This window comes from Mauremys reevesii, linkage group 9 (genome assembly GCF_016161935.1).
Source record: "Mauremys reevesii isolate NIE-2019 linkage group 9, ASM1616193v1, whole genome shotgun sequence".
Taxonomy (NCBI): domain Eukaryota; kingdom Metazoa; phylum Chordata; order Testudines; family Geoemydidae; genus Mauremys; species Mauremys reevesii.
Genome location: NC_052631.1, coordinates 36,341,209 through 36,356,973, shown reverse-complemented (window position 1 = coordinate 36,356,973; position 15,765 = coordinate 36,341,209). Strand labels below are relative to the sequence as shown.

The window sequence follows — 15,765 nt, the reverse complement described above, 5'->3', positions numbered from 1 at the left end:
ACAATGCCTTTATTGGAGTGGTTTATTTTAATTTTGTCCAACCTGTCCAATATTGCTTCCACCAATATTATTATTATTAATCGGTATTAGTAACAGGAAATATTTCCTATATGTTGTTAGGTATTTTAGATTCCAGAAAGGCAGATAACTAAGCAGAACGCATACTCACTCTGTGAAGAAAACATACAGTGGGCCTTATGCTGTATTCTTTACACGCCCTAAATTCCCATTTAATTCAATAGGAGTAAGTCAGCACTGCACTAATCAGGGCCGCCCAGAGGATTCAGGGGGCCTGGGGTCTTCGGTGGCGGGGGCTCCCTGCTGCTGAATTGCCGCCAAAGACCCGGCACTTTGGCGGCGGGTCCCGGGGCGGAAGGACCCCCGCCGCCAAATTGCCGCCGAAGACCCAGTACTTCGGTGGCGGGTCCCGGGGTGGAAGGATCCCCCCGCCACGGGTCTTCGGGGCACTTCAGTGGCGGATCCCAGAGCGGAAGGACCCCCCGCCGCCGAATTGCCGCCGAAGACCCGGAGCTGAAGAAGCTCTGGGGGCCTGGGCCCCGTGAGTTTTCCAGGGCCCCCAGAGCGAGTGAAGGACCCTGCTCCAGGGGCCTTGAAAAACTCTCGTCGCGGCCCCTGTGGGGCCCAGGGCCTGGGGCAAATTGCCCCACTTGTCGTTTCCCCCCCCCCCCCCGGCAGCCCTGGCACTAATTGGTCTAAAACAGGGTTTCTCAAACAGGGGTCGCCGCTTGTGTAGGGAAAGCCCCTGGCAGGCCGGGCTGGTTTGTTTACCTGCGCCGTCCGCAGGTCCAGCAATGGTGGCCAATGGGAACTGCTGGAAGCAGCAGCCAGTACATCCCTCGGCCTGTGCCACTTCCAGCAGCCCCCATTGGCCTGGAGCGGCGAACCGCAGCCAGTGGGAGCCCGCGATCAGCCGGACCTGCGGATGGGGCAGGTAAACAAACCGGCCCGCCCGCCAGGGGCTTTCCCTACACAAGCGGCAGCCCCTGTTTGAGAAACCCTGGTCTAAAACATTAGCCTCTTTACAATTTTCATGTTACAAGAAACAGTAACTGAGTTGGCTGGCTTTAGTTAAAACTAAGCAACAACTGTCTCTTTGACTTCAGGGTATTTGATTTCCCCAGTGATTATTTTCCTGTCTATTTTTTTAAATATTTTTGAAGTATTATAGGCCATGAGAATTCCCATTGTATCTTTGCCAATAAAGGGCAGTTCTAAAGCCACTGGATCCCCAGTCCTTACCATATCATTTCATGGCTTGTGTGTAATATAGTCTTATAAAGTGCATCAATTCACTTTTCTTCTGTCTTTGTTATAAATGTTATTTCTAAAAAAACCAACAAATAACCATGCTTGGCTTCCACTGAGCTAGCAGAAGTGAAAAGCAGAAGGGATAAGTGCAATCAGATTTGTAAATGAATGATGACTGCAGAACAAGAAATGAGCTAACAGAAAGTTGTTTTGTTTGAAGAAGACAAAGTCGAGTTGTAATCTAAACTCAGCCTGAGGGCTTGTCGTCTTCTCTACAGGCTAAATTGGCGCTATTGCGATCGATGCAGTGGCGTCGATTTAGTGGGTCTGGTGAAGACGCGATAAGTTGATCGGAAAGCGCTCTCCCATCAACTTCAGTACTAAACCTCAATGAGAGGCAGAAGCTATATCAATGGGAGACCATCTTCCATCAACATAGCATGGTGTAGACACCACTTCAAGTGATCTAAGCTACGTCGAATTAAGTTACATAATTTACGTAACTTAGATTGATTTACCTCATTAATGTAGACAAGGCCTTAGTTTCAGTTATCTATTTGGATAAGCATCTTTTATGCTTAAGGGGATTCTTGAAAACTCAATCTCTTTATTCACAACCTGTTGGGAAAGAAGCCTTCCCCAGTGTCACATTACGATGCTGATTCTGAGTATGTTAGAATCAGGAAAGCTTCACAGGACACGTGCATGTCCCATCATAAGACATCTTTATACCGATGGAAGTAAATATTTGTACCAGATTCTTGTTACTAAAAGAACAGAAAAGTATATTTTGTTTTTCTGCATGAATTTGAGACAGAAAAAGTCCATCTCTATAACTAGGGGAGGATAGCAGCCATCTTAAATTCTTTATGTGCAGATAAATAACAATAAACAGTAGGTGCTATGCTATTAAATCAACATTTATAGGCATAGTCAAACCTACAATGGTATCTGTAGCACTTTCTATTGCACACACACACACACACACACACACACATATATATAGTAGAGCCATTGATTTTAAAAAAAAAAAAATCACATTTTTTTCCAGAAAAAATCCCAGATTCTTTCTTTCTTTCTTTCTTTCTTTCTTTCTTTCTTTCTTTCTTTCTAAAATACTGCTGTTAAGTCAAACACCTAAGTTCAGGAACCTAATCTACCTCAAAAGTCTCTGCTTCCTGCTGGGAATTTAATATAGTATCATTAACACGGCCATGTCTACACCAGACTCATTTGGGCAATTTTTCACCACTACCCTACCATGTGTAGGAAAGATAGTGTAGAAAGCCACTGCTTTTTTAACCACCAGGTTGACTAGAACTACCCTGAGCGGTATTAGAGGACACAGTGGTAAAAATTGAACTGACTCCATATTAGCTACCACCAGTTAAGAATGATGAGGCCTAATTTTCCTTGTAAAGACAAAGCCAAAGATACTAGAGTTCCATTCAACCCATGGTGATTCTGGAACAGTGGCAGGTAGTTCTAAGCACTGTTTTGAAAATTAACTGTAATTTTAATTTAATTAAGTAACAAACCAAAAAACAAACCCAACGTGGAAACACAGGACATATGTCATACTCTACTCCTCTGTCAAACTGGACTGTGTTGCCTCCCTTCCTATCTTTAGGTCTGAATATTCTGTACATAGATTGGAAGGTATTCAGGGCAGCGGCGGTGTCTTTTATATATATTTGTCAAGTGCCTTGCACACTGTGCATATTATAATATAGAGACATTCTTAATGCAGTTATTTTTTGTTTTTTTAAGACAGAACACTGGAAGGCTCTGCTGATTTTTAAAAATATATTTTGACTTAGAGAACAGAGAGTTCACTGTATATTGTATGAACATTTCAGTTGTTTTATCAGACTAGTATTAATGCTGCATTTTACCCATTGGTGCTATGAACACTGAACTTGTAATGTTTGCCTTTAGCAGCTATTAACTGGAAAGGAAGTCACTTCTTGCCAATGGGTATGTGTGCAGCATTGTGGATTTTGCTATAGGAGCAGGTGATTAGGAGGCAGGGAAGGTGTGTGTATAAGGAAAAAAAGTTATACATTTATATGGTATGGTGAGAGACAACTGAGAGAGAGGGAAAGTTACATCGAAACACAGAGCAATGTGAGAGGTGCTCTGACGTTAGATGTGGCAGGTTAATAATGGTTTTGCACTTTTATGCAGCAGTCAGTGTCTTTACAGGAAAGGATTCCTGAATGCTTTATTGCATCATGTCCTAATGGCAACTTTGAGAGTCTGGCAGCTATTATTATAATATCCATCACTTCTGCTCTGACATTTGCTTTGGATCGGATTCAAAGCCCATTGAAGTTAATGGAAATTGACTTCAGTGATCTGGATCATACCTTTAGACAGGCTTATGCTTTCATGATGGGCCCAAATGTCAGCACACATGTTAAAGTGGCAGGTCTTTTTCAAAAGGAACAATCAATTAAACATCAGTGCTCTTTTTGCTTGCTTCTTTCAGGTGTCAGATACCTCACGATCAGCAATTTTAGCTTAAATGAAATCATATATGTAAACTCAAGATACTAATTATCCTTTACTCTCCCTTTCCAGTTGTAGTATCCAAATGTTCTGAGCCACAATTTAGTAAATATTTGTACAATGAAAGGTCTCCCATTTCCTTTTTCAGCTGTAGATATCTGACCTGCCATCCCCATTAAAGTTCCACTTCTCACAATACTCCCCTGACTCTCTTCCCTTTCTTTCACATCAATTTTAAAATGATTGCTTCAGAGAAGAAAACCATTAGAGAACTTCGTACATATGCATATGGACTAATGGGAGTTGAGGGTGCTTCAGCAGCTCATGTAATCAAGCCCAGGTAATTATGTAACAGCAGTCTTTCTGACTTACTAGATAGAAACCGGCACATAAATTCAGCACTGGGAACACAGTGGTCCCCAAAGGGTTAAGCCTGTATTTTCCACTTCAGCCTGCAGCAACTTGTCTGGCTCTCTGGGGTAAACTGCTTGCTGCAGCTCACGTTGTACTGATAATGGATTGTGTCTGTGCCTTTTCCCTTTCTTCTCTCGCCTAACCTTTATTTTGAGTGTGGGTTCATGTTCTACCATCCCCTGGGCCTTGCTGTCTTTGTCATCAGATAGATACCTACCCATGGGGATGCTGTGAGCCTTAATGAATATTTGAGTCCCTGGATGAAGGGTGTTTAAAGAAGAACAAAGTCTTGTTGTTATTCTTAAAGATATGCCACTTCCATTCAGGGCCGGCTCCAGCTTTTTTGCTGCCTCAAGCGGCGAAGGAAAAAAAAAAGGAAAACCTGATTAAGCGGCTGCCGAAGTGCTGCCAAAGAGGAAGAGGGAGTCAAGGACCCATCGCTGAAGTGCCGCCACAGACCTGGGCGAGCTGCCCCAACAATGGACGGGCTGCCCCCCCTTTCTATTGGCCGCCCCAGGCACCAGCTTTCTTCGCTGGTGCCTGGAGCCAGCCCTGCTTCCATTCATGTTACTTATTGTCACAAAAGACTCATTAGGATGTGAGTGCCTTTCTCGGACTAGCTGCTCAAGGCAATCCAGGAGAGGGGAGGTGACCTTTTCAATGTTATAATTTTTCTTGATTGGCTGGCCATTCCTCTCTTCTCCTTTGGTAGCCTTGGAAACCTCCGGGGGATGGAAATAGGACAGGCATCAGTAGACTGTTCATAAACTAGTTTTTATAGATCATGCTGGGAGTAAGATTCTCCTCATGACAAAGATGAGTGAAGATGGATAATAATGAAAGCTGTGCAGGAACCAGAGCTGTTGTTTCCACAGGAAATACTGTAATTTTTGCAATTTTTTTCTGGTTTGAAATGGAACAAAAAACATTGAAATTTCCCTCAAAATGAAATTCTGGAAAAAATGTTTTGGGATGATCAAAAAGTTTCATTCTGATTTAAATTTTATAGACTAAAAATATTGAAATGAAGTCATTTTGAAACACAAACTAAATGTCCCCTGTCAATCTTATGAAAATGATCCATTGCAGTTTTTTTCCAAATTAAAACTGACATGACGCTGTATACTGAACACCCACATTTCCCACTGGTCAGTGTGGTGTACACTGCTGATTTGATGGGAAAGATACATTCAGGCAGAAATTGTTGAGCCAGCTCTAGTAACAGTTGCTAATTAAACAGTACAATGTGATACCTCTTTAGGACAAGCCCCATACTCAGACCCAACTCCCACTGATGTTAGTGCAATTTTGGATTCTATATAAGCTTTGTATTCAACAAATAACTTGGAGATACTTCCTGTTTCTGAGCTGATAACACAAAGACAAGGATTTAATTATTACTATGTAAAGACTGAGGAAAGCACCCTAAACTTGCCATTATTCAACTGGAAGGTGTTCTCCATCCTCTTACCACTGCACTCTATAAAATCTATAAAAAATTTTGCTATAAAATCCAGTGCTGTAGTTGACTATTGTCCTCAGAACTCTCATCCACAAGCCCAGAAACAACCTGGCCATCTAACATCTGACATCATCTCCACCATGTCACCCTGTTACCCAGCATCACCTCAGTGTCCCTCTACCCTTCCTCTTTACCATTTCAAAAGGGGTTAGTGTCTCCTCCCCTAGCAAAAATGGTTCTTTTGAAATTTAAGTGTATTTAATGCGGGGTCACATGGTGTGACAGATGGGGGAATTCTGTGGGCAGCAGCCAGTCTGAGTAACCATGGTTACAATGTTTTTTGAGAAATACCCATTCACTCATTATGCACATCCATTCCCCTCTCAGTCAAAATTCAAGAAATTGCATAACTGTTTGGGCTGTGGTACCTGCATAGCTTTCTTGTGCTCTGACTTGCTGCAGCAATTTAATTCAGTATTATTTTACATACCATTTCACCACATGGGGAATGGGAGGCTACGGAGCAGGTGCAAAAGGGAGTTCTACCTTCTGTATATGGCTCCATGCCATGGCTACTAGTGTGTGATGGGGGGAAGATCGGGGACTGGACAGTGTGAGACCATGATAGTTTAGGTGGAATAAGAGGCTACAAGTATGTAGGTAGACACAGTTCTTTGCACTGGGGGTTCTCACATGTCCCTGTTTCAGTTCAGGAGCTGGAGCAGTGACTGCAGAGGATCTGAAGAGCTGCCCTTCTCCCTGTCTCTGTGCTCCCCTACCCCCAACTACCAGTTGGTTCCCTGCACAAAGCCCATTTACTTGGGCATGGGGAGGAGATTTCACCCTGCTAGGATGTATTGCACTGGGCCAAATGTTAACCTTGGATGCATCTTTGTCTCTTCTGTCCAAGTCCATGGAAGTCTTGCATGCTTATCTGAGGGGAAAAATATAACCCACGGGCTTTAATGTGTTGAATTCTAAATTCCCACAGCCAGGTAGGAGGCCTATTGGGACAGGATATCATCTAGCCCTCTTGGCTGGGAGGGAGGTGGCTGTGATATGAAGCTGACAGGAATATCAAAGAAAATTCTCAAAGGTAACCAGACAAATGGGAGTCCTGCACTGATATGGGGTTGGTCCTGCTTTGAGCAGGGGGTTGGACTAGATGACCTCCTGAGGTCCCTTCCAACCCTGATATTCTATGATAGGCATTTAAGCCCACTCTTATGTTAGTGCTTTCTGCTCAGTAATCTGTAGAGAACATGGAGGAAAAATGCAGACTTGGCAAGAGGGTGCTGCAGACAGATTTTGTCATATGAAATCCCAATAGACATTAGTCCAACATCAACATCTCCTGAGCTATCATATGGGAATGTGTGAGGAGAGAATAAAATCAACATCCTAGAGAACAGATCCTCAGTTTCAAGGGACGGGGAGGGGAATCCTTCCTGCTGGTTTAGTCTTTCTATCTATGGGCCTTATAGAAAAACGAAACACATCAAAGTAGAAAATGGATATGGCTTGTGTTCTGTGTCACCTGGACTTAAGAATTTCATTAAAAATCATTTTCCTTCTCTGTACTTTGGCTTACCCACTTATAAAATGGGTATAATAATATAAACCAATATAGCATAGGGATGCTGAGAGGACATGATGCTGTAAACCATTTGGACCCTGTTGAAGGAAGCCACAATTTACTGTGGAAAAGTTCAGAACCTACAATGGGGAAATTCCACAACCTTGGTAAAATATTGTCTGGAACGGAAGCGTCCTGTTACATAAACATCCTTGAAGTGATCCACTATGGGAGACATTCACATAATATGCATGGGGCCTGGCTAATCAGGCTTTGTGTGGGAGTGGGGGCCATGCAGAGGTGAAAGTCCAAGATGCAGCATGGGCCTCCTGCCTCCTATAGCATGTACTGGAGCCTATTGTGGCATAATAGTCACAAGCTCCTTGTGCCACTTATAGGAGATAGTAGTTAGGTTCAATTGATCAGTGCAATTGTAGGTTCTGTAGACTCACTCGCTAGTCTGCTCCCTGTGCTGTCCTCCATGCTGGGCTATCAGGGGCTGGCACAGAGACCTCGATGCACCCTGATTTTCATGCAGAGTTACAGAAGCATCCTGTAATGGCAGCCTAGCCATCGGTTTCAATGGTGCAGAGCACCTATCATTAAATCTCTGCTTCAGGGTGAACATGACCCTGTAATACTAAGTATTATTAGCTTACTGATCCTACTGAAAACTACCATTTTTTACACAAGGGTGTTTTATGGAGAAAGGTTCATTCAGGATCTAAGACCTGATTCTCCATTGCCCTGCTCCTTGTGCAAAGTGAGAGCAAAGTAGATGGATGCCACCACCATTCCAATGTGGAAGCATTTTGCTCTCCATTTGTCATGGTTTAAATAACTACACCAGGTTCAGGGCACCAGAGAATCTGGCCCCCGACAGACTTCAGGGAAAGCAGTAACATTGCACCTGGCTGCAGCAGGCCTTCTCCACGGTGTACTATAAAACCGTGAATGTATTTTTCTGTATTTTATGACAAAGGGGAGTTTATGATTAACGGAGTTTTTGTTACGTACAACAGCTTTCGGTGTTCAAATTTAGAATTTTTTGTAGTGAGGGGGGGAGGGAACAGATTTGCAACCTGAAAGATCTGGTGCTGTGCTGGTTAAGAAAAAGTAACTCTAAATTCCCAACCCTTTTTCTTTTCACAGCTGTCAAGAGTTCAGTGGGTTGAACTGCAATCCTTTGAGTTCAGCTGTTGACTCCAACCCAAAACTATTATAAACTTTGCCTCCAGGACACGTGATGACACATTTCTTGAGAGACTATATATTCTGACTGCAGCAGAGCAAAGTTTTCAGAATACCCAGCATTTGGCAGAGGAAGGATCTCTTGAGCTTTGTGAAGTAAGGAATTATTTGCATAGTCACGTAAGTGGCTCACGTCTCTTTTCTTTCTCCCACACCGTTCAATGCAATAACACTTTTAACTTTGTTTTTCCTACTGAAACACTGGCAACCAGCAGAATTGCCAGTTTCAGTTACATAAACGTGACTTGTAGAGTATTTTCCACTTTTACTCATAATTCTAAATGTCCATATTTGGGTTTTGGTATATTTTAAAGTTGTATTTATTATAATTTAATATTGTATACTCTCTGTATAACACTCTCTGTATTTGAATGATATTTCATTAGATTAAAAGATTAGTTATTGCCCAAATACTGTAGACTATGCAAACTTCAGTGTGTTGGGTTCTGCCAGCTTTTAAAAGATCACACTGTGAGTGACAAAGAACAGCCTGGGTTTTTAATTCATGAATGTCTATAGGGGCTTGTTTTCAAATAGCTGATCTGGAGTTTTGATACCTAACACACATGTTCTCTTCTAGGCTTAAATTCTGGCAAAAGTATTTTGATATTGAAGATGAATCATACAAACATGACCCAAACCATGTTGACTGCTGAACCTCAGACTCCGGAGAAGAACAACAGCAGTGGCAATGAGTACTTTTACATTCTGATTGTCATGTCTTTCTATGGGATCTTCTTAATGGGAATAATGCTGGGCTACATGAAATCCAAGAGGAAAGAAAAGAAATCCAATTTGCTTCTGCTCTACAAAGATGAAGAAAGGCGTTGGGGAGAAGCCATGAAACCTCGGCCAACCGTGTCAGGACTGAGGTCTGTCCAGATCCCCATGATGCTAAATGTGCTGCAAGAGAGTATGGTACCATCTTTGTCATGTGCTGTCTGCTCCATGGAGGGAAGCAGTGTGAGTTCGGAGTCTTCCTCACCTGATATTCACTTCACCATTCAAGAGGAAGTGCTGGATGCTGAGCTGGGGGAAGCGTCAGAAGCCCTTCTCAATGAGAGCAGTGAAGGGTCTTCGGAAAACATCCACCAAAATTCCTAGCACTTGCAGGCCTTTGAAAAGCAGCCCCATCAGCTAGCAAAAGAGTGAGTGGAACTAATATTAAGATCTTGCAGTTTTACTTTCCTGCTCAATGAACTCTCAACAGGTAGCTGTGCTCCAGAGCCTAATATGTTCTTGAAAGCTGGCAAGATGAGGAATCAAATACACAAACTTCAAAGTGAAACTTAAAAACTAGGGTTTTTTTTTAAACTAATTAGAAAATTGAATGCTGTTTTTTTACTGTAAATGCTAAGAAGATGGAGAATATTTTTCTCAGTAGGTAACTATTACTGATATATCCTCTGCATATTTCAAAATTCTGCAAATGTCTGGGAAATGTTGAGAGTAGTTATCCAAGTGTAAGTGACTAGTTTTGAATCATCATTGTTAATGTCCATTCTCAGAGATATGTGATCTACTAGAAGTATTTTTACTGTGTTTCCTTCTGGCAAGCCACAGATCACTGCAGTTTTACTTGAAGATGCCTGAGACTTCACATGACCAGTTAGAAATGTGCATTTAGCAATGTAAATTTGATTGCAAAAGTCAGAGATCTTTCAGTGCAAAACATGTTAAAAGATCTTTGCTACAAACTGTAAGAGCTAGAAATGCTAGCTCTGCTCTGCTGCACTGAATTGAAATAAATGGTCTTTCATGGGTATAACTGAGAGCAGAATTTTAACTATTAAGGGTGAAACCTTGGCCTAACTGAAGTCAATGGCTATACTCCCATTTGACTTCAAGGGGACCAGGATTTTACCCTAAGCATTCAGGGCAAAATTCTCCATTGAAGTCTAGGAAGTTGTGCCCATTTACACCATCAGAGAATTTGACCCTTCCACTGAAAGCAATGTAGATAAACATCAGATTGCATTTTTTGTCTGTTCCTTTTTCTTTCACTATTGGCTTGCATGTGGCACATGCATTTCTGTATTGTGATCAGTAATTTTTTTTAAACCACTGTTGTAACACTTTTCCTCATCAAATGGCAGTGTGGTTTTACAAATGCATTAGCTACTAAATTACTTCATTTTTTCTAAATAAGCAAAGGTTAATATTGTATCAAAGTATGATTACTTCAATCATGCATGAAATTTTATTATAACATTATGCATAGATTAGTTCTTACGCAGAACAGCAAAGAACTGAAATCTTAAAGCACTGCACAGGAATATGCTTATAAAATGTCCCTGCATACTTCCTGAGTTAAAATAGCTCTGTGATTTATCCATTGGCATTAGAGCTTGAGAGACAGTTTGAAAAACATGAACACAACAGCAGAAATTAACTGAGGCAAAAGTCCTCTGTACTCCTGCTGTTCAGCAGTGGGAGCTCTGTTTTCACTTTGAAGGGTTAATATAATGTGAGAGGCTATACAGACATATCACTTCAGCCTTCTTATACAGCAGGGGATATTTGTGGTTGGAAAAAGCTCTATTGGTCACTAGGGGCCTGATCCAAAACCTCTTGAAGTCAGTGATTTTCTTTCCATTGACTTCAGTGAGCTTTAGATCAGACCATATAAAGCTTTTGATAGATTTACTCCAAAGGGAGCTGTTTAAGTTTGTAAGAAGCCAAATTAAATTTGGCACTTTGCCTGGAATCACTTGAATCCTGAAACTTTCCAACTGAGACTGACATGTGAGTTGTCACATTTTCCATTGCTTTCTCCTCCATCCTTTTATTTTAGTATAAATGTATTTGTAGCTGTAAAAATGGTGTATATACTGAGTTGTACATAATTGTCTTATATATTTATAGTTTATTGTTTTTATTGGCACTAATTTTTATTTAAATAAAGAAACACCTTTCCTGGGAATAATGTTTGTTCACTACTCCAAACAGATGTCGAGTAATGGGTTCTTTTCTTAGCTTCTTGTTTAATTGATTTCAGATATCTCCATGTGTGGAAGGAGATAGTGGACTGAACACAGAACTGGGAATCAAGCATTCTAGGTTCTTTTTCTGACTCTGATATTGTCTTGAACAACCCATTCTGTCTGCACCTCTGAAACCCGCCCCTCCCCACACACAAAATGAGATAGGAATTCTGTACTTACCTTTTGCAAAGAGCTTTCAGATCCACAGATACTACGCATCTAAATGGAAATTTGTATTATTTATTACTATTACTGTATCAAATATCTCCAAACCAATATGTAATTTTGGTTTTAAATGCTTTTCTACTATATCTTACCACTCAGACTAAATTACGTTTTGGTTTTAATGACTGTGATTTGCTTGCTATTTTAAACAGGAATATTAAACACCAACAGCTATTCCATATTTTTTCAGCAATATTTTGTACTGTAGTTGGAATGTTCACTTCAAATTATGATAACTTCACTAATGATTTAGGACCAGATTGTGCCACTCACATTCAATAGGACCTTACTCTCTAAGTAGCTCCACTGAAACCAGATGGGCTACTCGTAGAGTAAGGTACTACTCCATGTGAAGAAGGTTGGCACAGTTTGGCCTTTGAGATAGCTCCACACATGTTTATCTTAGAAAACCCATAGAAATGACTGTGTTTTCACTGTGATGTCTGCTGGTAAAGGCAGAGTTACAGGTTTCTATACTGTAAATGCAGCCAGTAAACTACTATGAGCTAAGCATGTTATGAAATTGCTCACTTCACTAGCTGGGGTGGGGGGCTGAAAGGAGTGGAAACACTCCCTTCATAGCTCCGTCCCTTCACCTTCAGCCTCTGGGGACTGCTTCTTCTCTTTTCCCCCTCTGTACCATGCTTGTGGTGTCTGGCACAGGGGGAGGGAAGCATCACAGGTCGCATCTGGGCTGAGCCTCTGGGACTGTCCTATTCACAGCTACTGCCATCGGGGAGGTGCTGGGCTCCTCTGTGGTATTGGTGGACAGAGAGGAAGTGTTGATACAGTCTTCCACCTTGGTGGCATAGACATGGGCTTCCCTGTTTCAGCCCCATCCTTCATCTATTTGCTGGGGCTCAGGGGACACTGTGAGGGGGGCTTGGTTAAAAGACAGTTTGGGGGGCTGGAAGGGATTTTTATCATTTGGCAAAAATCAGCAAACTGCAGTGTGGGTTTTTTCTCCTTCCACTCAACATCATGTAGGTCTGGTTTGGGAGGTTTACATTAAAATTGTCACAACTTTGGCAGGCTCCACTGTGATGGTGGGGGGTTAGAAAGGATCTGACTGAGGTCCCGGTAATCCAGTGGGCTGCCTGGGCATTGGTGTTGGGCATTCACATGGCATAGTGAGGGTGTTTGCCTCTGTCCTGTGCAACTTGTGGCTCTCTTCATCTCATTTCTCCTCCAGCTTGGAGGAGGGGAGCTAGTCAGGACTCTGGAGTCAAGTCAGGGTCCTTTGGTAGGCTTGAGGGAGTAGATCAGACCTGACCATCACCCTCACCCTCAGGCTAATAGTGCATCGGGGCCATTGGTATCTGCTGAAAGTTGCACTGGAACTGGGGAGTATGGAGAGGTTTCCCCTGTTAGGTACGAGTTAAGTAAAGTTCCAACTTCCATACTGAACCATATTGCAGTGTCTGTGTCTCATTGCTTCTGTGGCCTCATCAGTGAACCTGATGAATGACTTCTGACAGCCCTGGAGATAAGAAAGAAAGGAAAAATACAGCTCAACTTTGGCAACACAAGTTTAGCTTGTTTCTGGGCTTAAATTGTGGTACAATAAATGGAGAAATGAAAATGAGATATAAAAATATCTGGGATCTGTTTATACTGAAGCCAGCTAAAAACTGTGAAGGATAATACGATCACTTTGACAAAGACCTGATAGACATCTAGCCTATCCTGGTACTGTGCATAACTAGGGGGAAAATATACTCTATAGTTTTACATGTATCTATTTCCTTTGCTTTTGGTCTTTGTTTAAATTAATACTTAGATTTGCAGAGGAAAAAGCTAACAAACAAGCATGTAGCTTAAAAAGTTAATTGGCAATGGCACAGAAAGAAAAGAAGTTTCACAGATTGCTTGGTGACCTACCATTCGTTATTGTTTCAAAATAAAGGAGGCTCTTTACAAACTGTGAACTAAAGAGAGAATATTTTCTCAGTTTAGTTAGTTTTTAAAGCCCACAGGCAGCTAGAGGAAAAAAATACTGATTTAGTTATACTCCTCAACGATGTGGATATTTCCCACAAGTGAATTAGGTCAGATTCATGGCTAATATGCCTGGGCTGGAAGATAATGATAATGGCTTATAATCTGACCAAATGTAGAAGGTTCTAGCCCAACACGCCAGTTATTTGCATATTCCTCTCTGAAATGAACATATTCATTAGGCACACATTTCATGGCAGCACTGTATGTCATCTATTTGCTGGATTAGCTATAGGGAACTATGTGCCGTTTTTATTCATAAGCTAGCTCAGCGATCATCGGTTGAATAAAATATAGCAGCAAGTTCAGCATGTGGATTTGTAATGCTCCTTGACGGATGTTGGGACCTAAGGCCAAAGAATGGGTTATACTGACCGCAGATAGGTAATTCTCTCATCTGCAACAGATACAATCTAGGTAATAATTAAGGAGGAAATCCTGCCGGTGTCTCTGCCAACATAGAGAGCCCTGCCTGGAGCAGTGCTGCTGTAGGTCTACTGCACTGGGACACAGGATGTTTGCAATCTGCACAGGCACCATAAGCTCCCTGCACATCAGGAGTCCAGCTCTGCGGATACTTCCTGTTTCCAATTGCCTGGGGGGATATGAGGATAAAGCTATAAATTAATCAAGTTCATTCTGCTACAGGCTGGGAAGGATGGAAATAGAGATTAGGAGAGACTCTGAATGTTATTTCTATTGTTAAACACATGGTGCTCAGATGCGACCGTGATGGCAACCACATAAGTACCTGCATAAATATATTATTCCAGAATATTTGATGCACAGGCCTCAGATATATAGTTCTCTTAAGAGTGTAACGGAGGCATCCTCACTGATGCTTTCAGTCAAGATAAAGTATAATAATACTTTGCCTTTATATAGAATATTTCACCCAAGAATCTCAGAGCATTTATAAATATGAAGGAAGCCCTGCTCTGAGGTAAGTCAGTGTTATCATAGCTAGGCAAAATGAGGCACAGGACACCTCAGCAATTTGCCCAGTATCATGGAATAAAACGATAGAACTGCTGGGCCATACAGTGACCCTATGTTATTTCTTGCTCAGACATGTTTTGGCTAAACTATTTAGATGCCGTGGTTTCATCTGAAAGCTCTTTTCTTTCTCAGAGAAGCTGTGTTATTAGTCTAGATCCACATTATGCCGAGTAAGAAATGCAAATTCTTGGACTGGAGAGCCAGAAGAATGACTAGAGCTGACCAAACCATTGGTTGTTAAATCACGGAGTGTATTTTACCTATGGACACATTTGATTATTTTTGCTATTTTTTCCCATCTTCACATGCCTCTCTGTTAACTCTATTGTTGGCGTTTCTGTAGCTGACTTGGGACAGGCAGATGGCCCCAAAGGACCTCTCTGGTGGAGTTCACATGCCTCTGCACTCCCCTATACACCTGGGCCAGAAATAATAGCCAGATCAGTGCTTAATTTGTGCCAGGGCTGAGCCCCACCACTTCTGGACTTGCCATGTCAGTTATCACAGTAAAAAAATTGCTTGAGCCCCAGCACCTCTTTCATTACAAAGTAAGCACTGAGCAAGCTCACCCTTTTTCTTGGTGTTTTAGCCAATTAGGGTGGTCTAAGGGTTGCAAATTCCTCCCAAAGGTTTTTGCATTTGCTCAAAGTCCCATAGGCTGCCGTATTGGAGGGAGAAGAGGACATGATGTGACCACGTTTAAGCAGTGGTCCCTCACTAAATCAATATAGCTGCTACCAGAGTGGTCTGGAGTATTGCCTCAGCTGTGTGGTTGCAATGCCACTGAGAGGCAGCTGGGTCAAATTTTAATGAGTGGTGCTGCAACTTGGCACATGGGGTTGCAATGCCACAGAAATGCCCATCTATCTGGACCAAAGAGCTGCCAGGCCAAAGAGTGTTGCGACCTGGTGCACGGGGAGTCTGTTCCTGTGTAGTGGAGTGCAGAGGGGTCCGCTGAGAACTTGACTCCTGGTGGCATCAGCTCATACACTGTGTGGGTAAGAGAGAGAAGGGACTCTCCAGCCAAGGGAGACCTGGGGCCTCTGCTGGAGGAAGTGGGAATGAGCAGGGACTAG

General features: G+C 42.2%; 1 protein-coding gene across 2 annotated transcripts; it reads left to right on the top strand.

Annotated features, from left to right (window-relative positions):
- The first annotated feature begins 8,441 nt into the window (after positions 1–8,441).
- On the top strand, positions 8,442–11,359 carry KCNE4 (potassium voltage-gated channel subfamily E regulatory subunit 4). 2 transcript variants are annotated; one of them, XM_039489116.1, is made up of 2 exons: positions 8,442–8,579; positions 9,064–11,359. In XM_039489116.1, the coding sequence occupies exon 2, from the start codon at positions 9,099–9,101 to the stop codon at positions 9,585–9,587; it is 489 nt and encodes a 162-aa protein (XP_039345050.1). In that variant the 5' UTR covers positions 8,442–8,579; positions 9,064–9,098; the 3' UTR covers positions 9,588–11,359. The 2 variants fall into 2 exon arrangements, with proteins under 2 accessions (XP_039345050.1, XP_039345051.1); XM_039489117.1 differs by having other exon boundaries at positions 8,442–8,603.
- Positions 11,360–15,765: the final 4,406 nt, after the last annotated feature.